Source organism: Adiantum capillus-veneris, chromosome 6, assembly GCF_014529385.1.
Source record: "Adiantum capillus-veneris isolate H3 chromosome 6, ASM1452938v2, whole genome shotgun sequence".
Lineage (NCBI taxonomy): Eukaryota > Viridiplantae > Streptophyta > Polypodiopsida > Polypodiales > Pteridaceae > Adiantum > Adiantum capillus-veneris.
This window is the reverse complement of record NC_140936.1, coordinates 106,794,337-106,821,674: the sequence shown is the minus strand read 5'-3', so window position 1 is coordinate 106,821,674 and position 27,338 is coordinate 106,794,337. Positions and strand designations below refer to the sequence as shown.

Sequence of the window (27,338 nt, the reverse complement as noted above, 5' to 3'; positions counted from 1 at the left end):
AATCTTTGTTCAAAGGAGACTGCCAAAAATTTTGCAAAAAAATTCCATAATTCTTAGTCTCATCCTCTCGCATTTGCTCTTGTCAGTCATGGCTAGATCTTCTAAGAAAGAAGAGTATTATATCAAGAAGTTTAATGGCACAAACTTCACGATATGGAAGTAGCATATGCTTGATGTCTTGGCCAATAAGGGCCTTGCAACGCCATTGAAAGAGTGTAAAGATGGTGCTTATATTGATGATGATCAGTGGGAGGATATTGATGCTCGTGCTATGGCGACCATTCCCTAGCACTTTAGTGAGTCTATTTTCTTTATGATTATGGACAAGACTACTACAAAGGAATTATGGGAGTCATTATGCTCATCTTGAGGTGGCAAGAATGCCTCAGATAAAGCTTTTTTCATGAAAAAGCTCATGTGTTTGAACATGAAAGAAGGTAGCATTGTCAATTCACACTTAAATGAGTTCAATAGCTTGTCTACACAACTTACATCAGAGGGGCTTAGTTTTGATTATGAAATGAAATCCATTTTCTTTCTATGTTATTTGCCTACACGGGATACGTTTAACATTGCAATTAGTAATTCTGCCCCAAAAGGAACACTTGTTTTCAGTGATGTTACTAGTGCTTTGCTCACGGAAGGGATTTGATGTTAGTCTCTTGAAACTAGTGGGCATGGTTATGTGTAAATGGCTAGTGGAAGTAACCAGAGGAACAATCAAAGTCAGAGAGGTCATAGTCACAGTCGTCGCGGTCGTTCTCAAGGTCGCAAGAATATACGTAGCAAGAGTTGTGGACGTGATGCAAGCAAACATTGAATGCTACCATTGTCATGAGAAAGGACACATGAAAATGGATTACCGTTTGTTGCAAAGATAGAAGGTAAATCCATTTTCATAAGTCGTGCACCTCCTAAGAGCAATGTGAAGATAGAGGAGCTCAATGTCATTGAGTTTGTGCATGTTGATGCTGTTATTGACATGCCATAGCCATTATATGTACTAGTCTTCACTTCTGATTGGCTCTTGATGAATGCTATGCATAGAATTGGATTATTAACTCAGGTGCCAATTTTCATGTTACTCCTCACAAGGAGTGGTTCTCCAATTATGCTTCTATACATGGTTCAGTTAAGCTGGGTGATTCTCATCAGCTTGAGATAGGTGGCATTGGAGATGTGAAATTGTGTATGCACAACAACACTAAGTTCATGTTGCGAGGTGTTAGACATGTGCCAAAGCTAAGTAAATGCTTGACGACGGAAGACGGCTCCGACAATTATCCCCGGTTTTAGACTTTGACGGTCATCTCCAATTTCAGCTTCGACATCACATATCAACACATATGACTCTGAGGGACCATCCCAGAGAGGAGGTTTTTCATTGAACGCACACAGCTCTTGGATAGCGTTTCCAATGAGGTAGTAGTTGCCAGTTTCTTAGCGGTTTCGCTCACAGGTTGTAGTGCGGCTTGTGTGGAGCACTAGAGAGAAGTTTTTTGCACAGTTTTGTGCAGTTTCAGGCTATGTATGCTTATGTGGATACAGCTTGACCTAGGTATAGCTCGCAGGTAGCAGATTTAGAGGTTTACAAGTGTTTTTGGACAGGTACATGTCCATAGAGCCACTCGGTCAGGAGTGAGCCAGTTTGTCAAGCTTTTGGTAGTGTATGTAGACCATTTGAGGATCTGTAGAGCGCACACAGCTCTTGGATAGCGTTTCCAATGAGGTAGTAGTTGCCAGTTTCTTAGCGGTTTTGCTCACAGGTTGTAGTGCAGCTTGTGTGGAGCACTAGAGAGAAGTTTTTTGCACAGTTTCGTGCAGTTTCATGCTATGTATGCTTATGTTGATATAGCTTGAGCTAGGTATAGCTCGCAGGTAGCAGATTTAGAGGTTTACAGGTGTTTTTGGACAGGTACATGTCCATAGAGCCACTCGTTCAGGAGTGAGCCAGTTTGTCAAGCTTTTGGCAGCGTATGTAGACCATTTACTGAGACACTACGTGTCTAGTTTTCATGCGATTTGGTGAGCTTTTTTGAGTTTTTGCTCAGTTTCCAAGGGAAACTCTGCTGGATTTTTTCCAGATTCTTGCCATGGTTTGCATGTATTCACAGTTTACTCTCTAATGGTTTAGTGGTCGAGTTCACTCCCACTATGGCAGTTATCTGCAGTTTTTTGGCTTGCGGTTTGCCTTGAGTTTTGACTCATTTTGCAAAGGAAATTCTATTCATTTTTCCCCGTCTTCTCGCCATAAAAGTTCGTAGTGTTATGCCATCTCGTAAAGTGGTCAATATATTCCCACTTTGACAGTGATCAAGTGCTTACTCTCACTTTGACAGGTTTTGTCAGTTTGGACACAATTTGGTGTTCTTGTACCCACTCTTGTAGGAGTGAGGATTGTGATTGTGTATGCTCGTGTGGCTACAAATAGACAGTCAAAGATTTCACAGGTTTTTGCAGATATTTTGTAGGCAGTTTCTCTCGTGGGATGCATTTTGAGCTAGTTTGCTCTCTACTTGCGTATATGGTTATGCGCTTTATGCTCAGTTGAACAGTTTCTCCTAGTTTATGCTTGCAGAGTTTGAAGATTGTGGAGTTGCTTTTAGGCATATGTGGGTGTCAGTTATGCGATTGATCATGCTTTTGAGCATTGTGTAGTGGTCGAGTTACCTCCCACTTTGTTGCTAGTTGGCATGGTTTATGGTTGAGATTGTACTTGAGGTTTTGCTCAGCTTACATGGCAGATTCTATCAAATTTTTCCCAGATTTCTCGCCATACTTTGGTTCTTAGCCATACATTTATGGTATGCTCATAGTGGTTACAAGTTTCCTTTGATTTTTCTTCATGTTCTCACATCGACACATATTCTGAGCGTGAAACTATAGCATGCAGGTTAAAGATTTTCACTATTGAGCTATTGGTTTGTTGACATTTTGGCGTTCACTTATGGCAGCAGACATGTGTGACATTGAGAGACGGCGGTCTCGTACTTGCCGATACTTGCGTTGTTGGCATTGCGGTCACACAGGGCACATTAGACGCCGTTGTTTCAGACGTATGAGACAGCAGCGGAGATGTATGCGTAGTGCAGAAACGGCTTTGACAGATGTTAGAGTGGTAGTTCCAGTGGCAGTCTATGCTAGTGATGGTGATGTCATGCTTGCCTCAAGTGTACCTCTTGCAGATTTGTCTATGGATAACATACTTTCTCCATAGTGGTTACTAGATAGCAATGCAATTTTCCATGTCACACCATGTCGTGAGTGGTTTAGCACATTTTCTAGTGGGAGACCTGGTTGTGTGCACTTGGCCGATGGTTTGGCGTTTGACATAGAGGGTGCAGGAGATGTCTGTTTGTCATTGCCCAGTGGTGTGTCATACACGCTACGACATGTGCGCTACGTTCCTCAGCTGAGACAAATCTTGATCTCAGTGAGATAGTTGGCAGCTTTTGGTTGTCAGGTACTGCTTAGAGAGCAGTCTTTCCAGATGCATTGCGGTTCATTAGTGATTGCCAAAGGAGCCCGCAGTGGCCTGGTATATCATATGCATGTGTATGAGGTTCGTGATGGCGTAGTCTCAATTTTGTTTAGCATGCTTTGAGCGAGAGGAAACGTGTCTTTTTTGCCAGTGATCTCCATCATGCTCAGGAGACGGAGCATTTAGCTGTGCAGGACATGCTAGTAGACTCTATAGAGACAGAGATAGAGTGGCACTGCTCTAGTGAGACACAACAAGTGTTGTCAGATTTTGTGTAGGTAGAGGTAGAGCATGTCTGCTCCCTAGAGACACAGACAGAGTTGACAAATATGGATTTCTTTGACATGCTCATGTTACAAGCTGATGAGTTGGTTCTAGGATGCACACTTTTGTCTATGGGTGAGAGGGATGTAGCTTCCCCAGTGTCCGTGTTGACACATCTATATGCGATGGGTAGTCCCGAGGATGCAGCTTTTGCAAATAGCGCAGGGGAGGTGAGTACAGCCACTCTTGTGCAGATTTTGTCAGCGTTCGGGCGTCTCATGTTCGACTTGTTACTGTCAAGGCCCGACCTAGCAGCCGCAGCAGGGATTGTCAACGGTTCGGTGGCTGACACTAGCATGACGCTTTGTGGAGCTTTGTAGACCATACAGAGTTGTCTGCGGGATTTATATGCAGGCTCTAGCGTGGGTATGCACACTAGCCTACCACCAGAGTCAATACGACTGCGTGTAGATCGACAAAGTGAGCCAATGGGCGTAGGTTCAGAGAGTCTATCACCTAGTTTCTTGTACATACTAGTAGTTTAGCTAGTAGGCCTCACTTATCGGTGCATCGCCTTTAAGTGGGAGATTGTTGGGGTAAAGGCGCTATGCTTTTTGCCTGTCCAAACGTCCAGTGTCCGACCGCCCACCCACATGTGTACATATCCTTATTTTTCATTACATATGAGAATAAGGAGCTCCTCATCTTTAGTCTTGTGATGCTGCTCCACCCACACCGCACCGTGCAAACATCTGCGCACATAGGCACTCATCAATGTGGACATGCAAGAAGCCTAATTATGACAGATTACATGTGTTTGGGTGGTGTGAGGCATTCTCACAATTGGAGAATAGAAAGAAGTTGGATCTTCATTGGCTATGGTGCAGACGAAGAAATGGGTTATCGTCTCTAGTATCGAGAATCTCAAAGAGTTCTTCGCAGCTCACAAGTGATTTTTAATGATCAAAGATCCATAGACAGCCTATGCAAGAGGTTGAGTATTGTAAAGTGAGATTCAAGGGTGTAGCCTCAAGTCAAGTTACCCCAATAGCTTAGTCTACTTGTGATGTACCTACCACTAGTAGTGCTCTAGAGAGAGCTATTGATGCTCGTGAGAGAGCAAAGTCCAGCAATCAGACAGTGAGAAGATCTACATGTGTATCTCATGGCCCTGAGCAATTTCAGCCAGGATTAGAGTATCTATTTGTCACTGACTGCGAAGGGCCTACCTGCTACCAAGAGGCTATTGAAATGGAAGATAGCATGAAGTGAAATCAATCAATGCAATCTAAGTATAGCTCAATTATGGCAAATGAGACTTAGGAATTGATAGAGTTTTTAAAGGGCAAAAAAGCCTTGCCTTGCAAATGGGTGTGAAAAGTATACAATAGAAGATCTTGAGCCTAAGTACAAAGCTAGATTGATTGCTAAGGGATTCAAGTAGAAGAAAGGCATGGATTTTGATGAGATTTTCTCTCCAGTAGTCAAGATGACTATATTGCATCTTGTGCTTGGACTATAGCCACAGAGGATATAGAACTTGTGAAGACAACTTTCCTTCACAGGGATCTTGATGAAGATGTCTACACGAATCAACCAGAGGGTTTGAAAGGATCCAAGAAGATCACTGATTGTATGCTCAAAAGTTAAAAATTGATTCGCTTATCATCATCAGAGCAAGTTGTGGCCTCCCAGGCATAGTTGTCAGGATCACCAACACCTGCCTGCTGACTTTTTGCAACTTGGGTAAGTTCAACGAGCTTGTTGTGCTAAAATTTTGGTTCGGGCTCCTTTCGACCTCTGTTTCCATTACAAGCAGTACTGCACAAGCAATTTTATCCTTTTGTGCATAATTTTTGTCAGTGCAATTTTCTACAGAACAGGTCCGTTACACTCTTCTTTGGATTGTGCTACATAACACATGTTGATCCTACTTTGTTTTTCCACTTTTCCGATAGCTTTCACATCAAGTGTAGTCACTTGCCATGGCTGACAACAACAGGGACGTTTTCAAGATATTTATTGTTGAGGATAAACTAGATGGGGATAACTACCTAATGTGGGCTTACATGATGACCCATGTTCTTGTGTCAAAGGGCGTTTGGAATGTTATGCAAGGCATTGATGTACGTCTGCCTTCTGTGGATACAAGCTCTATTGAGGATGTTGCAAGTTCTCGCTGGTCTATTGCTAGAGTTGTTTTGCCTACGTTTAAGCACTCTTGTTGGAATGTTAGAGATGTGGAGTCTCATGTATTGATTACATTATCTGTGAAGCGCACTATTACTCCTCACATACACTCATCACGTTTGCTTAGAAAAATCAGTAAAACTGACTTGAGATACTCTGGTTGGTGGTCTTTATGCAAGTCGCAATGAGGCTAAATCGCATTGTTGCATAAAGAGCTGGAGTCAAATATTATGCAAGAGGAAGATGACAAGGACACTTTCCTTGTTGGTATCAACAAGGTTATTAATGAGCAACTCATTTTTGCAGGCAAAGTCATTTCTAGCAATTCACTTGTGCAGATTGTTCTTGATGCATTGCCAGTTTCTGGTCAGACTATTGCTAGTACTTGGAGTCTTATGACCCAAGGAAACCCTCAAGTTGTCAAATTTGATGCATTATGCACATTGTTGTTGCAAGAGTCACTTTCAAGAAAGAACATGGCTAAACAATGTGCAATTGAATAGGCTTTTGTTGCTTCTCAAAGAAAAGGTGATAATAGTAATACAACTACTTCTCATGGTTCGTTAGTGAGTAGCAAATCACATGTTTCTAATGCTTCTGCTAGCAACACCTCGTCTAGGAATTCTAGTGAAAAAGGCAAAAAGAAGATGTGTTGCCATTATTGCAAGGCTAATGATCACTTGATAAGGCAGTGTCCTAAATTGAAGGCAAAAGAGGCCAAGAAGAAAGAGGTTGGTTCCACTACAAGTGTAGCTATTATAGAATCTTTTGGGAATGGAGATTGTGACGTGAATGCATAGTGGGCATTTAGTGTAGAGTGTACTTATGATCCTTATGTACATGATGCATGTATGTCAGTTGATGCAGATTCATATGTGTGGTACTTTGATAGTGGTGTTACAAAGCACATTACTTCACATAGTGACTTGTTTATCTTTCTCGATGTTGTCCCTTATGGGAATATAGTCACATGTGCCAACAATGCCTCTTATATGGTTCAAGGAATTGGAAGGATTGTGCTAACCGCTATGAATGGCAGTTCTTTCATACTTGTTGATGTGCTCTATGTACCAGGATAAAAAAGAACCTTTTATATGTATCTCCACTTGCAAGACTTGGCCTCATTGTATCTCCACTTGCAAGACTTGTACCAGGATAAAAAAGAACCTTTTATATGTATCTCCACTTGCAAGACTTGGCCTCATTGTCATATTTATGGATGACCGATGTACAGTTCATCATCTAGTTGTGGTAATGAAATAGTTGCATCTGGCATTTTGTGTCGTGGGTTGTATAAGCTCACTTTGTATGACAAGTGTGGGTAGAATTTTGCAAATGCAATTGTGGATTCAAAGGTTGTTTCAGATGCAAAACTTTGGCACAGACGTTTTGGGCATCTAGATTTTGTCAGTTTGTAGCGTTTGCAAAAATCTGATATGGTTACTTCTTTGTCGCCTCTTGACGCACCTTCTAAGCATGTTTGTGAAGCTTGTATTTTGGGTAAGATATAGCGTTTACATTCTCCAAAGGATGGTTCAGTAAGGGCTACATGCAGTTGCAACTTGTGTATAGTGATATTTGTGAACCTATGCAAACTCCATCCTCAGGCAATTACCTATAATTTGTGACTTTCATTGATGATTACTCCATGCATGCATGGCTGTATCCGCTTAAAGCTAAGGCCGAAGTGTTCACGTGCTTCAAGAAATTTTTGGCTATGGATAAAAATGTCTCTAACTGTACTATGGGCACCCTCCATTCAGATCAAGGGGGGAGTATCTGTCTCATGAGTTTAATGCATTTCTAGCTAATTGTGAGATAAAACACCAATGTACAATATTGTTGTACCATCCATAAACAAAACATATCTTAGTTTCACGAGATGTTGTGTTTGTGCAAGATTATTTAGCCTTTGTAATCATGTACAAGAGACAATAATGTAAGCACACATGACATTTATGACACTATGTTACATCTTTTTAATGATGGAAACTTGAATGTAAATTCTAATGAGGCAAATGTACAACCTATGGGGGTTTCTGAAAATGCTACGGATCAGCCTATTACTGATGCAGATGTACATGATGTACTTTATGTGGAAAGGGCTAAGAACGAGGAGGCTAGAGGTATGCCAAAATGGCTGGTGCATACTTTGTGTGATAATAAATTGCATACACCCATGTCCAGTTGTACTCGTTCATTTTCTCACCATGCAACTCATGCATTAGATTGTTATGATTTGGTTGTTTCTAGTTTATGTGATGAGGAGGAATCTCTTTCTTTTGATGACACACAAAATTCAAAAAATTGAATGGCTACAATGCAATCAGAATATGATGCACCAATAGAAAAGGACACAGGAACTTTATGTGATTTGACTCCTGGGAAAAAGGCCATTGGCATGAAGTGGGTTTACAAGTTGAAACATAATCTGGATAGTGAGATTGATCGCTACATGGCTAGACTTGTTGCAAAAGGTTATGCACAACAGAAAGGTGATGAGTATGAAGAGACTTTGCTCCCACTCGTCGTATGACTAATATTTGCTTTCTATGTGCATTGACAGGTCATTTTGGATGGAATGTACATCAATCAAAAATTGTTATTGCTTCCTTGAATGGTGATATATTTGAGGTAGCATATGTAACTCAACCTCGTGGTTTTGTAAAGAAAGGACAAGAAGATAAAGTGTGCAAATGTAAGAAATCTTTGTATGAATTGAAGCAGTCTCTTCATACTAGTAAAGAATCCAACTATTGCTAGTAAATTACATGTGGTTACCTCATTATATGCCTCTATAAAGAGAATACAAGCCAAAATGATAAAGGTATTGACTTTAAAATGTAACATGTGTGGCGTCAAGTTTGGTTTTTTTAAACTTGGAGGTGAGAAACTATACCAAACCTTATATATAAGTTGGGGATTCTAATTTTAGTAACTACATGTCATATAAGTGTAGAAAAGGAGGTCATTTTTACTTCACATGAGTCGTAAACAAGAGGTTTTCAACACTCTCCACTTGTTGGTGGAATGTCCTTCTCTATAGAGAGTTAATTCCCTGCCATGAGAAGTCCGTTGTCACGTGATGAGTCAAGGTTCATACAGATGACAACCCTACCGATGCTCTCACAAAGAGCCTACCCTCATAGTGGTTTGCACATTGCATAGAGATGGGGGTGTTGGGTGAAGCCACTTAGATGCTTTGCACTTGTACAGGTTGTACATACATAGGCCACTTGAGCCACATTGGCCTTGACGTGGGAGATTGTTATGATTCAGTCCAACTAGCCAGACACCCATCACACGAACCACACTAACTTTATCTATTGTTTTCCCCTTTTAAACTCTTTCCCTCTCTCGCTTCTCAACTCACTACAACAACTTGCCAAGAAATCTCAATCTCCGGAATATTCCTTTTCACCGGAATATTATGGTCGGACGGTGGCCGGAGAGTGGTTGGAAAACGATCGGATGGTTGGCCGCTGGCCGGTAGTCAATGGCCGATGGCCGAATTCAAAAGCGTACTTGTCTTCTCAAGGGTGGCCACACATGGGCAGATTGGAGGGTCCGATTGGGACCTGAATCAGGTGAAAAAGACTTTTCAGAGCAATCTCTTGCTCCCTTAGGCTCATTCTAGTTTTTGGCCCCCTGCTACTATTGGTGTTGTTCTCCAGAAACATCTTTACTTTCTGATCCAAAACTCGTCTCGCAATCTCCATTTTGACCAACATGGTTGATTTCCACTATAATATCCTTCGTGCAACTATATATTGGTCGATTACCCATCATATTTCCAGTTGGAGTGCCAAAATCTGAAGGTTCATAATGGATGGCTATTGAAGTTGAGGACTAACCACAACATAATCAACAAGAATCAAATATTTTGATACCTCGCTCCAACAACTGAATGGTGTTGGGATGAGGGGGTAACTGATAAGTGTGTTGTTGATGATAACTTATCATTTGCCATTAATGTACCATTCGTGTGGCCCCCACATAGAGCATCTAGAATCGCTCTAAATCCAAATAAGCATCATCATCAAGCAAGTGTTCTTGTATCTGCTTAGCCTTCGGCTTCCTTAGACGCTTGTTTAGACTCAAAAATTCAGTAGAGTTATCCAAATCAGTGTCTAAATTTAGGCCTACAAGAATACTCTTGCCTTTCCTTGGTCTCAGAGCCTCTTGAGCTTGGACTCTTGCTGAGTCTATTGCTGAGTTTAATCAGACTGTGTCTGGTCCATCTAGTTTTGAGTCTGACCCTCAGCTTGCCCACTTGTTTCTTGGCTTCTTGTGTATTGCCAGTTTGTTGGCCACCAGTTGTCGAACCAGGTGCTGGAGGAGGGGGTTGTCCACCACCACCACCATCATCCTTGCGATTGCTTGTGCTCCTTGTCTTCATCTTCATCTTCTTCTTCATCCTCTTGGTTCTTCAGATGATCATCATTGCTTGGTTGACTAATGTGGTAGTGTATTGTTCAAACTTCTCATCCGAATTAAATTGAATTGACCCACTAAGTTTTGCAAGTCTTCTAAATTCAATGATAGATTACCTTCTGGGTCAGATATGGGGTCAAATATGTCCACCAAAGGTTGATAGATATATTTATCCATAATATATTGTTTGAGGGTTTTCTAAACAGCCTGAAGCTTATAGCAACTCTTTTCTGATTGAATAGAACCCTTAGTGCATTGTTTGCTTTGAGCCCTTCTTTTTTCTCTTCCTCCAAAACTAAGTTATGGGAACTTAGCTTATCCAGCTTCTTTTGTTGAATATTCATGATTTGTTCATCTCTCTCTTGCTCAATCTGATGTTGCAAAATAAGATCTTTCAGGCACATTGTTTCCTTTTTGTACTCTTCAACTTGGGTTCTCGCTTGCTTCAGTTCTTCATGCAGACTAGTTAACTCAAAATTTGAAATAGAACCCTATTTTGTATGCATAGTCTCCAATTGAGTAGCATAAATGTAAACACAATCCTAAATGCTAAAGCAACCTAACGCACTCGCTATTTAACTTCAAGCAACATGAAGGGTAGTGGCTCAAGGAGTAAATCCAAGAATGTGTCTGAGCATGGATAATCAAAATCGATTAGCGATGCTTATTAGAGAGAGCAGGATCATAGAGAGGTGATTAAGAGATGATAAGCAGATTAATAGGCCTAGGTCTGAACCATTGGCTCTACCACTTGTAAGACTCGATTAAGGTGGATAATGATTAGTCGCATTCATAATTAGAGTAATAAGTTAATATGCTAATTTAATAACTGACGTAAGAAACACAAGTGCAAAATACCAAAAATAAGTAGATTGATAAGATTCAAGAGGGATTTTTACAAGTTAAGCATTATGGCCTTATATAGGCTTAAAAAAGGAAGATGACATTAAATGCTGGAAAATGATATTCATCACGTGGAAAAAATGTCAAATAGCATGTGATTATAAAAAACCATATGTTTAGGGTCTATGTAGTCGAATGCATGCATGCACATATGGGTGCATGCTTAATATGCTTGGCTTTTAGGGTTTTGTCACATGTCGAGTATAAGCTAAAGGCTTATCCCCACAATGGAGAGTGCTTTATCATTGTTAATCGAAATTGTTTTGCTATTAAATCAATTGAAAGTACAAATTGTCAAAGATTCCTCTAAATTTTTTTTAAATTTTTTACCAAAATACCCCTATAATTTGTGGAAATTCCTAAAATATCCCTCAATAAAAACTTCCCAATATACCCTTGCATCATTTTGGGATGGATTTACCCCAATTTTTATAACGATTGAGATCTATCTTTTATCGCTTTAGACAAAATTATCTACTAATGAGCTCACAAATAGAGGCATTTGTGTTAAAAAATGATGAACAATTTCATCTGAAGAGCCCTCAATACCATCTAAAATTCTAGTTCTATCATCTTCTATTGAGGAGAAGCAATCTTTGTATGAAAAGTTGAAAAAAAAAATTGTTTCATATTTGTGAGGTTAATTAGGGATAAAACTTTTGGCAAAATTGTAGGGTATTTTGGAAATTTAGGCCAAATATGAGAGGTACATTGGGAATTTTTGAAATTTGAGGGGTATTTCAAAAATTTCCACAAATTACAGGGGCATTTTGCTAATTTTTTCAAAAAAATAAAACCCAAGATGTGGGTGTACTACTATTGTGAAGGTGTGCCATTGGGTTTTATTTTTATTTGAGATGTCATCATTAGGTCTCCCCAATCTCGAAAAAATAAGAGCCTTTCAAAACATCAAATGAGAATACTTGAAGGCAGAGTTTAGGAATGAAAACACCCATGGAAGCGAAAAGTCAAAAGACTTTATGTGTTTATATAAAGAAAGATGGTCTAGTCCACATTACTACATTTGTGGTTTTCTTTTAGCAATTTTCTTCTCTTTAAAGTGTTCTTGCACTATGTAAGAGGTGAATATATTTATTTGAAGCTTAGGAAAGCTATACAATGGGCATCAAAAAGCATTCCTACTACGTTTTTATTTGAGACGTCAGCAATAAGCATCGAAAAAGCATTTCTACTACGTTTTGCGGTATCTAGTGGAAAAAGCACTCGACTTCCTTGGAGAAGTATTGCCCAACAAGAGGCTTCAATGGCGAAGACGAAGCTTATTATCGACACAGATCCCGGCATCGGTTGGTTCTGTGTGTGTGTGTGTGTGTAGAGAGAGAGAGAGAGAGAGAGAGAGAGAGTAGAAGGGTGTTTTCTTCTAGAGGAAACTTGTGCAGTCTTCCCCCCAAATTGCTGTATTACTGCGCCTGAAGAAAGTCCCCCACTAATAACAAGTAAAGTACATTTCATAAGACTAGATGTTCAGCTTGCAAAAAAATTATCTGCGACAAAGCTTGAAGAAAGCAAAGCAATCACCAACATCTTAATGAAAAATGTCATCAGTATGACTACAATATCCAATGTCTTATTGTGGTAACATTAACAATAGTATGGCAGGCACCTCAAATACTTCAAAAAGAAAACACATGAACGAGTGTAAAGAGAGGTTGAGATTCGGTCTCTTTTTGTGAAGATCATACTGAAATGGTGGTAATCTCTCCATCTTTGACATACAACCTCTCTGCTATAGCACGTGTTTGCTCATCGCTCCAACTCTATGAATGAACCCCATTGTTTGAACGGTATTGGAGACCTACAACCTTATCTTAATGATGCGCGACGAGATTAAGCCGCCGAAGGCTACGAACCGATCTCTTTCTTCCAATGTTAGGTGCAGTGGAAGAGAATAAGGATTTTGCTCGGATCTAGTACTCCGCATACAAACACAAGGGACACTTTACTTCCCTTGAAAGAATTGAACTGAATTGAATGATAGAGAGAGACGAGTAGAGAGAGAAAAGAGACGACATATGGATGTTGGGTCCCAACCCTAAAGGGCCCCCTTGCTCTGTTGCCAGAGCAAGTACTTTCTTTATTCTTGCACAAATGCTACTACAATGACTGGATGCTGATGCTGAGGGGTACTGATGTTGTGGTACTCGATGACGACTATGTCGACGACGACGATGATGTCGACGACGACGATGGAGATTGTGACGATGACAATGATGATGTCGTTGTCAAGTTCGGGATCTGCTACGATGGCGACGAAGTTGTCGTCATCAAGATAGGGATCTGTGATGACGATGATGATGTCGACAACGACGATGGTGTTGACAACGACGGCGTCAAGGTTGAAAACTGAAAATGCTAGAGGCTCTGCTACAATTTACAACTGTTGGCGATGCTACTACTGATTGCAATTACCGGGTCGTGCAAGGGTTGAAATGCAAAAACGCTGGCTGATCTGGCCAGAAATTGCAAAACGTTGGATGAGGTCTGGTGAATCTGGAAATGCTAGGTTGATCTGGGTCGTGATGGAAAATCCGGTGAGGATCTGCAACGGGAGTTGAAGGTTCTTGCGAGGCTAAGGGCTGAAACTAAAAACGTTGTTCTCCTTGCTGAAAACGCTGGTCTTCTTGATCTTGAGAAAATGCTCGGGCTCCCGAGGTGCTGCGTGATTGCTGGGTGCCTGGCTCCTTGTGTCCCTGCTTCTTCTGCTTCTACCGAGTGCCCAATGGGTTTCATTTATAGAAATTATATGTTGGGTAGGGAAAGCTTCCAACAAACTTACAAAAAGAATTCCAAAAGTCACTTATAAATAAATGACTTATAAGAGGTGTTTCGCGCGGTAAATACCTGCATGATGAAATGCTGTCCTGTGCAAGAGAGGGTAATGCAATTGTGACCGGCCTGGGCATGCACGTCCTCCTAGAGGCTCATAAAGCGCCAGGCTCAATCCTAAGCTAGGCCGTGACTGATGCTAGACCATGGCAGAAGCATGTCCAGGTGGCGCAAGTGAAGTGCGCACATGACATCCCCCCCCCCCCGTTAAAAGTGAGGCATAGCTGCTGAACTTCTATCTGTACTTCCGATGCTGACTGATGAATGCTTTTGATGTTGTGGATACACAAACTGATGCAGATTCCTCCGAAACCAAGGATTGATGGTGCTGCGAGTACCACTGGCGATGCAAACACCGTGTAAGGGTCACTGTCCAACCTTACTACGATTGCCAAATATCAGCCTAGGCTCTATACCAAATAGTGCTCACTTTGCCTGTTGTAGCAAGTTCTGTTCCTCGAACACCGACTGTGGTGAAAACATTACCGGTGCTGTAACAGACTTGGACACTCCAAGTCAAGAATCAATCATGATAGCACTAAATAACCACTTCAAAACAATTCATAGATCACAATAGATTTGCACTGGCCCGACGGAGTTCCGTGCCTAGAGATATTGGCCCCAAAGACTGGCGCCCCTTTTGGTATTTCTTTATGTATTAATCAGATCATAGTACAAGAGAGCGGTTAGGGTTTCACTCTCAGACTCTGCGTCCAGATGCTCTGCAGAGTGTGTCCAAACCGCTTATTTAAAGTTTACAAGGGTTGCCAAAAGCCCAAAAGTTTCAAATAAAAAAAAAGCCTCAAAGCAAAGACTCCTTTTTCTCTTTATCAAACTCACTTGAGTTTTAAAAATAAAGCAAACTCTTTCTCTCTCTTCTCAAATTGCGTGGGAAATGCAATTGACGCAAAAGTAATTGTCTAGGATTAGGGTTAGGGTTTAGGAAAGTTTTTGGGGTTAGGGTTAGGGTTTTTGACAGATTTTAGGGTTTGCAGGTTTTAGGGTTAGGGTTTGCAGAATTAGGGTTTTCAGCAGCTCGCAGACACATCATCACTTTGTGACATACCCCCCTCTTGAAAGCATTGTAATCGCCCTCGATTACGTCTGCAAAACAGACAGAGGCCATAAACCGTCTTAGCAGACACTGACTGTTAGTACCTACGTACTAGGAACACACATCTAGCACATGTACCAATCAACAGTCACATCACACGACATCACATGACATCACAGGACATCACATGACATTCAACATTCATTCGGATCTTAGACCATGACTTATCGGCAATGTAGCTAGCAATCGCATCTAGATCCAATCAGGACCTCATCGATGTCCGATTTACTAACCCCTATTGCAACCATGTCTATTCGAGATCAATCAGACCAAAATGCTGCAGCCATTTGGTCTATCAGTTCCTGCACTTAAAAGAAGTCAAGAACAAATCAATATCATAATCAGGAATTCCATTTCATAAAGTCATCCAGCAGAATACTATCAGCTCGCAGTATCTCTGAAGCTCCAAGAGACATAAGTGACTTTAGTATCAAAATCAAGGCATCTGTTGACAAAGGAGCGGAGTGACTCCCCTCTTGTGCATCCCACTGCACCTGATCTCTGGCCAAGCTGAATTCTGGGTTCCATTTGGAGTAGACTATGCTAAACCAAAAGCATCGAGGTAAAGTTTCACAATCCGAGGAGTATCTGCTAGGTCCTCCTCCTCCATCCACTTCGCATCTAATGGAGGATAGTTCTTGAACTTAACCAAGAACCGCCTTCGGACTTTACCTTTCTTCGTATCCTTATGTGCCAAAATCTGTTCATGAACAAGGATCTCCTCGTTTTCTTTCACTTCGGGTTGCTCATCAGGCTCCCCATCATCAGGCACATCACCTTTAAAAGGTTTCAAGAGACTCACATGAAATGCATTGTGAATCCTCCAAGTATCAGGCAATTTCAGTCGGCAGGAGACATCATTTATCTTTTCAGAGATCTGGAAAGGTCAGTAGTATCGCATACTAAGCTTTGGAAAAAAAAAGCCTCTCCTTTCCCTTTTTCTTTCTCAGGTGTGCCTTCTCAAAACGTAAGAGCACCCAATCATCCTCCAATTTCAAGTCGCGACGATGGCGATCCACTGCCTTTTTCTGTCGTTCTTGAGACTTCTGCAAAGTCTCACGAACCTTGGCAAAAGCCGTATCTAAGTCTCGCGTATATTCATCCGCTTCAAAGATCTTATCTTTCGTGCTTAGGAAGGGTGGAACCTTCGCAGCACCTTCAACAATCTCAAATGGAGCCTTCCCCGTCGAAGAGTGTATCATGTTATTGTAGGAAAATTCCACCAAAGGTAGGTACTTTTCCCATTGCGTCTTCTAATCAGAGATATAAGACTTCAATAAATCTAGAACCACTGAATTTGCAATCTCAAATTGCCCATCAGTCTGCGGGTGGAAAGATGACGAGAACTGCAACCGCGTGTCAATGTTCTCCCTAATTGCCTTCCAAAATAAACTCGTAAATCTGGGGTCTCTGTTGGAGACAATCGTCTCAGGCATGCCATGTAATCTGAAGATCTGGGCCACAAACAGTCTCGCTAAATGATACGGCTTGATTGTTTTCTTCACTGGAATGAAATGAGCCTGTTTGCTAAATCTGTCATTAACAGTCTAGATACCATCGTGACCACTCTATGTTCTTGGGAGATCAAAAATGAAATCCATTGCAATACTTTCCCAGGGACGGGTGGGTATGGTAAAGGCTGTAACAATCCCTGTGCTTTATGCCTATCAAACTTGACCTTCTGGCATACTAAGCAATTGCGCACAAACTCTTCCACATCCTTCTTGAGTCTCGGTCAAAAGAAGTATCTCTCTACCCCTTTCATGATGGTAGCAATGCCGCGGTGACCCGTAAAAGGTGGACAGTGGCATTTAGTCATAACCTTTCCCTCAATGGTTGTGTAACGCATAACATGGTTTTTCTCATCAAGTAGCCATCCCGAATGGAATATCCCGCTACTGTCTCCCCATCTCGTATCCGTATGAAAACGTCTGCAAAATCTGTATCTGTGGCATACTGGTCGACCATATCCTCGAAGCTCCTATGATGTATCGCGGAAATAACCAGAACCAACGGCTTCCGAGACAAAGCATCTGCCACCACATTCTTCTGTCCCTGCACATGGACAATTTGGAAGTGAAATTGTGACAAGATGTTCGCCCACCGCATCTGCTTTTCCGAAAGCTGCTTCTATGACAAGAAGTAGCGCAAACTCCGATGGTCTGTAAAGACAGTAAAATCCGCACCGAGTAGGTAATGCCGCCACTGAGTAAGAGGATAACCACCAAAAGCTCTTTCTCATATATCTGTGCTGTCATCTCCGGCCTTGAGAACAATCGGCTCTCGTAAGCAATGACATGGCCTTCTTGCATTAAGACCGCACCCAGACTACGACCGCAAGCATCACAATATACTTCAAATGACTTCTGCAAGTCGGACAAAGTCAAAATTGGTCCTGTAGTCAATTTCTCTTTCAATGTCTGAAGGGCAGTCACCTCTGGGGATCCCCACGAGAAAGGGACTCCTTTCTGTGTCAAGATATGCAAAGGGGAAGCAATCTCTGCAAACTTTCGAATGAACCGCGTGTAGTACTAACACAGTCCCAAGAAGCTTCTAACTTCATGGACATTCTTCAGATCGGGCCAATCACGGATAGTCTCTATCTTGGCCGGATCCATTTGCACCCCTGCTGCTGAGACAATGTGTCCCAAAAAGTGTATCTCTAAAGCAGATGATCTCTGTGTTTTGCCTCATTCTTGGAGAAAACAATGATATCGTCAAAGAAAATGCCAACAAATAGCCTGTACTCTTACTCTTGAAAAATCGTGTCCATCATCTGGTTCAATGTTGCAGGAGCATTGGTTAAGCGAAAAGGCATCACCAAAAACTCAAATAACCCAAAAGTCGTCCGAAAAGCTGTCTTGTAGACGTCTCCCGGCGTGATTCTGATATGATGATATCCACTCTTCAAATCAATCCTGCTAAAGCACGAGGATCCCTATAATCTCTCGAGTTGTTCTTGATGGTGATTTTGTTGAGAGCTCTATAATCGATGCATATTCTCCAAGATCCGTCTTTCTTCCAAACCATTAACACTGGAGAGAAGTATGGTGAAGTACTAGGTTGGACAAGACACTTTTCCAAGAGGTCTTTCACTTGGTTCATAATCTCTCCATTCTGTGCTTGGCTCACACGGTAAGATGGCCGTTTCGGTGGTGTGCTTCCAGGTATCAGATCAATGGTATGATCTTCAGGCCCTCTAAAAAGCAATCGGCATGAGTGTGGAGAAAAATCTTGGCGTTCTTTTGTTCAGGTCAAAACATATTCGACCTTTATCCATCGTTCAGTTCTCTCCCAAAAGAATGAGTAAAGAAACTGAAGTTCATCAAGTACAATCTCTGAGCCCTTCATTTGTCAAAGTCGCTTTCTCGGCCCGGCAGTCAACCACGGCGTAGTTCTTGTGGAGCCAAGGGATCTCGAGTAGAAAGTCACTCACGTGCCCTGAACACCCCTGTCATTGCAAACGAAGTTTGCCAATGCTCCGTGTAATGGCAACATCCCATCGAGGTGCCACTCGAACTACCTCCGCCTATGACCTTAGCCTGTCGGGTTCCAAATCGAGCCGCCAATTCCAAGTGAAAAGAAGTTGGCCTTGGCTCCTTCAAAAGAGCTTACTGATCCTCACTTTGCGCCAAAAAACGGCAAAGTTTGTACTTTGATTCATTTGATTCGGTTCAGGTCCCACGCCATGTGGTACCAGTTCTGCTTTTTGTCTGCCTTTTCTGCCACGTCTCTCAGCTGCTTTAGAACTTTCTGGCCTTTCTTCATCTTGTTCATTCGGTGTCTTGCTAGGGTACTTCGCGGAGATATGTCCATGTTCCCCGCATCCAAAGCACTTCCCGTCCCTGATGAAGCGAGCTCTCTCCTCAGGAATAAGCTTGGGTCGTGCATCCTTCTTTTCTGGGTTGCTTTTTCTCTTTCTACTTTCATTCGCTGAAGTCTGTTCGTCTCGTTGTGTCATGACCTCCTCGGTGGGCTAGGTCAGACTGCCAGAGTGAATGACAAAACCCCGCTTCGCATGACTCATCAACTCCTGAATAGAAGCTGACTTCTGTTCCAAGCAGTGATCTCGGATGTCTGTAGGTAGACCCAAGGTAAACCGCTCAATCTATTCTCTGAACGAGATCTTCTTGAATGAAGAGTGGGTAGAAAAGAGCTCGAGAATCTCCCACAGTAAGCATCCACTGTATCTCTCTTGGTCATCCGATGATGGTTACAAGCAGCTCGTATATCGCGTTCATACTCTTGCATCAACCAAGAAGAAATAAAAAGCTTCTTAAATTTCAGCCATTTAACTGGCGCAGTCTTGTTTAAAAGAAGCGTGGACCACCAAGTTCGAGCATTCCCCGTAAAATAAGAGGCAACTCTCCGAATATTGGAGTGCTCTGAGTAGCGTCCTCCCGCAAAAGCGATGTCAAACTGCTGTATAAAAGGCAAAGCCTTCGAAGCATCTTTGTATCGTGAACAATTGTCAAATTTGATCGACTGTCCACCTTCCTTAAACTCTCGGACTTTCTTGCTTTTATCTTCTAGAAAGTCATACTAGTTGGCTTTATAAAAATTCTTCTTGTTCGCATAAAATTTTCCGTCATCGGAGTCTGAACTGTCTGTAGACGAGTCCTCTGTAGAACTGTCACTCATTGGGCGAGATTTAGACTTCTTTGCTTTTTTCTTGCCCTTTCCGAAGCGTTGTTTCTTGCTTCGCTTTTTGCCTTTTTTGTCTTCTTCGCTCGAATCTGAAGAGCTAGAAGAACTGTTAGAAGAAGAAGAAGAAGAACTGGGTACTTCTTCAAATCGAACACACTTCTTCTGTTTCTTTGCTTTGTCAAATGTCGACTGACGACCCAAATAACCCGGGAAGTCAGTGCCTTCTTCTGCTTTTTGCCGTGCTTTTTAGCTTTATTCTGCGCGTCAAAAAGCTGAGCAATCCGTGCATCAACCACCTCTTTTAATTCCTTCTCTGAATATTGCTTGTGAGCAGAAGGTTTCTTGAGAGCAGGTTTCGGGGGTGGTGTTGTGGTTTTCTGCCCCACTGCTCGTGCACTTCCTGAAAAGAAGCTCGCTCATATATTTTGCCAATTTCGGGTCCTTCGGAAAACTAAGCATCATCTTTGTTGCATCGCCGATCAATTGACGACGCTTCATCTCTCTTTGCTCTGCCTGAGTAGGCCGAGGCGGGCCGTACTCTCTACCGGAATCTTCGTTGTGATCCGTGCCCGCATCTCCGGATGCAGAGGGGGTCGACTGATCCTTGCGTGAAGCCATAGGTGCCGCGGAAAAAAAATTGGGGATCGGATTTCCCGTAGAAGAGAAATCGGCCGTGCTTTGATACCATTGTAACAGACTTGGACACTCCAAAGTTAAGAATCAATCACGATAGCACCAAATAACCACTTCAAAACAATTCATAGATCAGAATAGATTTGCATTGGCCCGGCGGAGTTCTGTGCCTAGAGATATTGGCCCCAAAGACTGGCGCCCCTTTCGGTATTTCTTTATGTATTAATCAGATCATAGTACAAGAGAGCAGTTAGGGTTTCATTCTCAGACTCTGCGTCCAGATGCTCTGCTGAGTGTGTGCCCAAACCGCTTATTTCAAGTTTACAAGGGTTGCCAAAAGCAGAGCCCCAAAAGCTTCAGATCATAAAAAAGCCTCAAAGCAAAGACTCCTTTCTCTTTATCCAACTCACTTGAGTTTTTAAAAATAAAGCAAACTCTTTCTCTCTCTTCTCAAATTGCGATGGAAAAGCAATTGACGCAAAAGCAACTGCCAACGTAATTTTCGGATTTTCAGCCTGCTGCTAGGGTTAGGGTTAGGGTTAGGTTTCTGGCAGATTTTAGGGTTTGCAGGTTTTAGGGTTAGGGTTTGCAGAATTAGGCTTTTTAGCAGCTCGGCTCCCGGGCAGACACGTCATCACTTTGTGACAGGTGCGGATGGACTGAGGTTTGGTTCTAGAGTCCTGGGCAAAGGTTCAATGACGAGGGAAATGGATGCACACTATATGCGAATGCGAATGCAGAAGAGGTTAAGGATCCTGTCTGCAACTCCTTCCATTTCCGCATACAAAGCTAGGAGATCTTGGTGTTCAAGATCTGGGTTTTCGTGTATTCGATGTCGATCTTCCTTCAAGACATGGCAATGAAGATGGGATCTGGCAAGTCCATGGTCGGGACTCAAACTGGGAGAGGTTCCTTGGGTTCTTGGGTTGTTGATGGTTCTTCTTGGGTTCGTGGGATTCTTGGTACTTGATGATTCTCCCCTTGAGTTCGCGAAGCCGCAGCACGCATGGAGCTCTGATACCAATGTCAGGTGCAGCGGATGTCACGTGCACATCTAACCCTATGTGCATGTGGACAAGCTACTTCAAGTCCAGGGTTTAGGTCAGCTTAGGAAGTGTTCTAGCAGCAGACCGTGCATGTCCAGTCTCTTAGAGTAGTTGCATATCCTTTGGTTGCACACAACATGATCATCAGCATGACATTTAGTACCCATCATGAGCATTTTACAGTGCACAGAACCCATTTTCCCAATTTATCCATTTTTCACTTATTATTTAATAAGTGACTTTTGTTGGAAAACTGGGTAGGGCAATTTTGCTAAGTCAATATATAAGAAAACCTAGCGCTAGCACTTTCTGGCAAATCATCATGCAAATCATCATGCTTGTCAGTGTCATCCAAATCATCATGCTTATCATTGTCATTCAAATCATCATGCAAGTCATTGTCGATCAAATCATCATCATGCTTTACACAATCATGCAAATCCTATGTATCATGCTTTGGAGAAGAAGAGAGTGAGAGAGTCTCCTTTTCCCGAATCTCTTGCATCGGTGCCTGCACTTGAGAAAAAAGTCGCAAGAACTCTTGCATGCGTCGCTCGCTCTGTTCTTGTCTTGCCTTTCTTTCTGCTTCTCTTTCTGCTGTGTCTTCTGCGTGTCTGCGTTTCATTTCTACCATTCTTTTTGCATTTCTTGCTTCGCGTTCTAAATTCTGTTTCAAAAACAATTGCTCCAAAGCCTCTATAGGAGTTAGTGCAATCCTTGATGTAGATGGGAAAGGGGGAGGGTCGGAAAAACCTACTGGTGAGGAAAATTCTTCTTCGCCTCTCTCATGCTCATCACCTCCAAGCGAAGTATCCATTCCGCTTCGAGTGATGACCATCCACTGAAGTCTTGGGTTCTTGTGGGGTCTTGTGGTCTTGGGTTCTTGAGGGTCTTGAGGTTTTCTTTCGCTTGCAATCTGTGTCATGTGACACATCCAGCCCTATGTGTCCGTGGACAAGCTACAGTATGATCAGGGTTTAGTCAGTCCACTCAGTCTAGATTAGAAGTGATCTGGCACTTTTGTGAGTCTATTCGTAGACCGTGCATGCCCAGTCACTTAGTATAGATGCTTATCCTCTGGTTGCACACAGCATGATCATCAGTATTCCCATCAGAATCCATCAGATTCAATCAGGGGAATTTTCGAGTGCATTTAGCCTATTTTCCCTATTTCACTTATTATTTTTAAGTGACTTCCCAACAAAAGTAGGTAGGGCAATTTTGCTAAGTTAATATATAAGCAAACCCAAGTTAGCACTTTCTGGCAGAAGAGGCAGCAGGAGCACATGCTCAACAGGCACCTTCTCAGCAGAACCCCAGCACTTGGCGTTTTTGGATCTCCCAACCTCGCCATATACATCAGCCCCTAGCGTTTTCTAGCGCCAGGCCATCTCTCCACTTTGGCGTTTTTCCCCACCTGTAGCCATCGCCAATAAGCCAGCACGCACCATCAGTGTTTTGGGATCGCCAGGCATTTGCAGATTCAGCGGTTTAGACCTCAGCGTTTTCAGCCGTTGAAAGCAGCAGCAAAAACGCAGCTTGATCAGGCCAGATCCTCAGCGTTTTTCCTCACCATATGACCCTCGACAAATCAGGAATTTTCAGCCATGAAAACGCAGCCAAAACAGTCATTTTCAGCCACCGAAACAGTCTCGAAAATCAGCAAATAGAAGACCACAGATTTCAGCCATCAAGTCGTCGTCGTCATCGGCATAGTCCAAGTTGCATCAGTCCATTGCATACGCATTGTACCACTTTGTGCAATCAAAAAGTAGACCACTCTCGCCGACGTCTCTGGTGTCGTATCTCTCTTCTCTCTCTATCTCTCAGTCTCATACACTCGCATGCACAGTGTCCATTCACTTTGTTTGTGATCATCGCACTTTCCATTAAGAACGGAAGCCTCTCCCTTCCATAGAAACTAAAAGGAACCCTTGAGCACAGTTCGGAGCATTCATCTTGAGCAAAGCGCAAACATTCATTCCGCTGCACCTAACAATTTGTGTTTGAGAAGCATCTTCTCTTCACCCGAGTTCTACTCTTTTCCGCGGGCGCACCCCTTGTCGGCCTTGCACTCACACCAAGGTTGCTTTTTCCCACCTCACGTCAAGTGGCCGGCCGCTAAGTGCATGGTCCGCTCTCAATGAATGAAAAGAGGCACAAGGGGAGGCTGGACAAGCCCTTCTTTCCTGGGATTCTTGTCACTCTTCAAAAACACGATTAGGAATCGACATGCCCAAGCGAACTTGGGTTCTCGTGCGACCGCAACAAGCAAAAAAAGATCTTGTGATTCTTGTGGTTCTTTCCTTGAGTGATACAGAACACTGCCAAAGCTCTGATACCAATGTTAGGTGCAACGGAATGATTGTTTGCGCTTTGCTCAAGATGAGTGCTCCGAACTGTGCTCAAGGTTCCTTTTGTTCTTATGGAAGGGAGAGCCTTCCGTTCTTAATGAGAGAATGCTATGATCACAAACAAAGTGAATGGGTACTGTGCGTGCAAGTGTATGAGATTGAGAGATAGAGAGAGAAGAGAGATACGACACCAGAGACGTTGTAAAACCCTTCTCCGAAGGCCCCACTCTCGTCGGCGAGAGTGGTCTACTTATGATTGCACAATCTGGTACAAATGGTATGCATGAGACTGATGCAAGTCTAGGCTATGTCGACGATGACGACGGTGATGACGAAGTCGACCTAAGGGCTGAAATCTGCAATCTTTCTACTGTTGTCCAAAAACGCTATGGGCTGAAATCTGCTAATCTTCTATCTGTTGAATTCTGACTCTATGTCGGTGACGATGTCGATGGCGACGATGCGACGACGACGCGCTGACAAGGCAGATGCTGAAATGTGCGTTTTCCGGGCTGAAACTGTAAACCTTGCGGCGAGGAACTGTTGCGGAAAGGTGAGATATGCGAGGTTCGGGACTTGATCTGCGATGTCTAAAGGCTGAAAACTGAAAACGCTGGTGGTACTTGACTTTCCGTCACAATGATCTGCAAAAACACTGAGGTGGTGCTGCAAATAAAAAACGCTAGGGACTGAAATTGGTCTTTCTGTCGCCGTGGTTCTGCAAATGTAAAAACGCTAGGCTGATCTGCTATGGTCTTGTCGCCAGGGATCTGCAAGAGCAAAACGCTGGCTGATCTGCGGTGGTCTTGCCAAGCTGTTGTGAAGCAAAACCGCTAGAAGTCCTTGGGTTTTGCTGAGAAGTTGCCTGTTGAGCAAGGTGCTCCTGCTGCCTCTTCTGCCATTTAGTGCTAACTTGGGTTTGCTTATATACAAACTTAGCAACATTGCCCTACCTACTTTTGTTGGAAAGTCACTTAAATTAATAAGTGAAAAAATGTCAAAAATAGAGAAAATAGGCTAAATGCACTAGAAAAATCCCCTAATTGATTCTAATGGATTCTGATGGGAATACTGATGATCATGCTGTGCGCAACCAAAGGATATGCATCTATGCTAAGTGATTGGGCATGCACGGTCTACGAATAGACTCACAAAAAGTGCAAGATCACTTCTAATCTAAACTGACTAGACTGACTGAACCCTGTTATGCTGTAGTTTGTCCATGGACACATAGATTCCCAGTGTGAGGATTAGTGGTGCTAATCCTATAATTAAGACTTAAAACTTCGTACTTAAGATCAAACTGAGACTCAAGAGACTGAATGTGTGTTTGATTGATTGAATGAATGCTTGAAAATTGAGTACAATAGGCTCCTTATGTAGGAGACGAAGAGACACAAATGAAAAGACATGTCTCATGGTGAGAGACACGACTTTAGACACATCCTTTCGGCGAAGAGCTGCAACCATTGGGCGAAGAGTCGCAACCGTAGAGCGAAGGAGTGTGACCAGTCGTCGAAGGAGTGTGGCTTTTGGGGAAGAGGCATGTCTCTTGAGCGAAGGGTCGTGACCATCCAAAGTCAACAACGTAGGGGTCCTCCTTGGCATGGCACTTCGCATATCGGCAACTAGGAGTGGATGTAATACTGTAACAAAGTCACAATCGTGACATTCCCTCCCGTTTAAAATGAGAGCCTCGGTTAAAGAAATGACTTTTGATGTTGATAGAATTCTGGAAAAACATTGAATGTTTGAAAATCTTCAGTCTTTGAGTTATCTGAAACCTTTGTCTTGAACCTTTGCTTCTTGCGAAACCTTTTTGCTTTGATTGCTAAATCTTATGTCATTGCATTGTTCAATGACCTTTTAGAGGAATCTGGCATAATTAGGTTGATTGCAACAAGAGATTGATCTTCAAAATCCTTCATGTAATATAAGATAACTACGAAACATTTGGTGAAGAGGAAATCTTCTCAAGGCACTCTTCTGATGGGGTAACTTCAACTTTATGAATCAAGGCACTCTTCTGATGGGGTAACTTCAACTTTATGAATCACTGGAGAGGATTTTAGAGTGAGTGCAATCATCTCCCAATAACAAATCCCAAAAATTTTCAGAATCATCTTCAGATAATGTCACTTCATGACTTGCAATTGGCATATCATCATCCAACAAAGAATTAAAGAAAGCATAATCATCTTCTGACTTAGAATTTGCAGCTATGTCCTTATCTTTGTCTGGTAAAGAAGTATCACTTGGAAAAACTTCTTGCTTGAAATCATCTTGGTCTTCATCAATTGATTCAAGAGAAGTTAATGAACTTAAAAATTCATCAATTATAATTTCTACATCCGCATTGAAAATCATATTCGTTGTATAATCCACTGTTTCATGTTGTTTGACTAGTACACGTGAGGCTTGAATTGCTCGTTCTATATGGTAAAGCCGGTGTAAAATCAGTTCACGTCCATCTTTGAACAAATTGATAGTATGTCCTCGAAAGCTAATGGCTCGATCATTTTGGAATAACCAATGCTGATTAAGAATCATGTTGTAATAAGATAAAGGTATGACCTCAAAATCTAGTTGATCTGCATAATTTAGATTACCGAACTGCAACTATCGAACTGTCTGATCACAAGTCAAAATTGATCCATCTGCTAACTCCACATCGTATAAGTGAGATGTCTTCTGAGTTGGTAAGCCAAGCTGTTAAACTATCTGAGTGCTAACGAAGTTATTCGAGCATCGGCTGTCCACCAAAACATTGATGGAGCGACCATTGAGAGTTCCGAGAAGGCTCAAAACTTGCTTTGAAAGAGGCTCCAAAATTGAAGAACCACAGGGAGGATGCTTCATAAGAATAGCCGTATCCACCGAGACACGAATTGTATTGATCCCAAATTTTCCTTTATCTTGAGCAAAAGCTGGTTGTTCTGAATTTGATGATTTTCCGCGTTGGAATTTCTTCTCAAATTAGACCGATTTGGTCTCTTTGGACATTGATACCATCTATGGTCACCAACGTAAATTTTACATAATCCATCTTTCTTTGTTCGAAGAAGCATTTGTAACAGACTTGGATACTCCAAGTCAAGAATTAACCGCGACAGCACTAAATAACCACTTCAAAACAGTTCACAATACAATTTAATTCGACATTGGCTCGGCGGAGTTCCGTGCCTAGAGATATTGGCCCCGAAGACTGGTGTCCCTTTCGGCATTTCTTTTTGTATTAATTTGAGTTCAAAGTACAAGAGTGCGGGCAGGCGCTCACACTCAGACTCTACGTCCAGATGCTCTGAGTTGTGAGAGGCCAACCCGCGTATTTAAAGGTTACAAGGGATGCCAAAAGCAGAGTCCCAAAAGCTGAAAATCAAAAGCTCAAAAGCTTTGTAAAAATAAAGCAGGAATTTCTCTTTTTC

The 27,338-nt window shown here is 42.3% G+C and overlaps 1 protein-coding gene across 2 annotated transcripts in view; it reads left to right on the top strand.

Moving 5' to 3' along the window:
* Positions 1-12,420: 12,420 nt before the first annotated feature.
* Positions 12,421-27,338, top strand: part of URH2 (uridine-ribohydrolase 2) — a 52,288-nt gene continuing 37,370 nt past the window's right edge. The window contains exon 1 of one of the 2 annotated variants that reach the window (XM_086514612.1): positions 12,421-12,579. In XM_086514612.1, coding sequence (XP_086370738.1) covers positions 12,537-12,579 — 43 coding nt within the window. In that variant the 5' untranslated portion in view covers positions 12,421-12,536. The remainder of the gene's footprint in view (positions 12,580-27,338) is intronic. The other variant, XM_086514611.1, reaches the window with a different exon arrangement.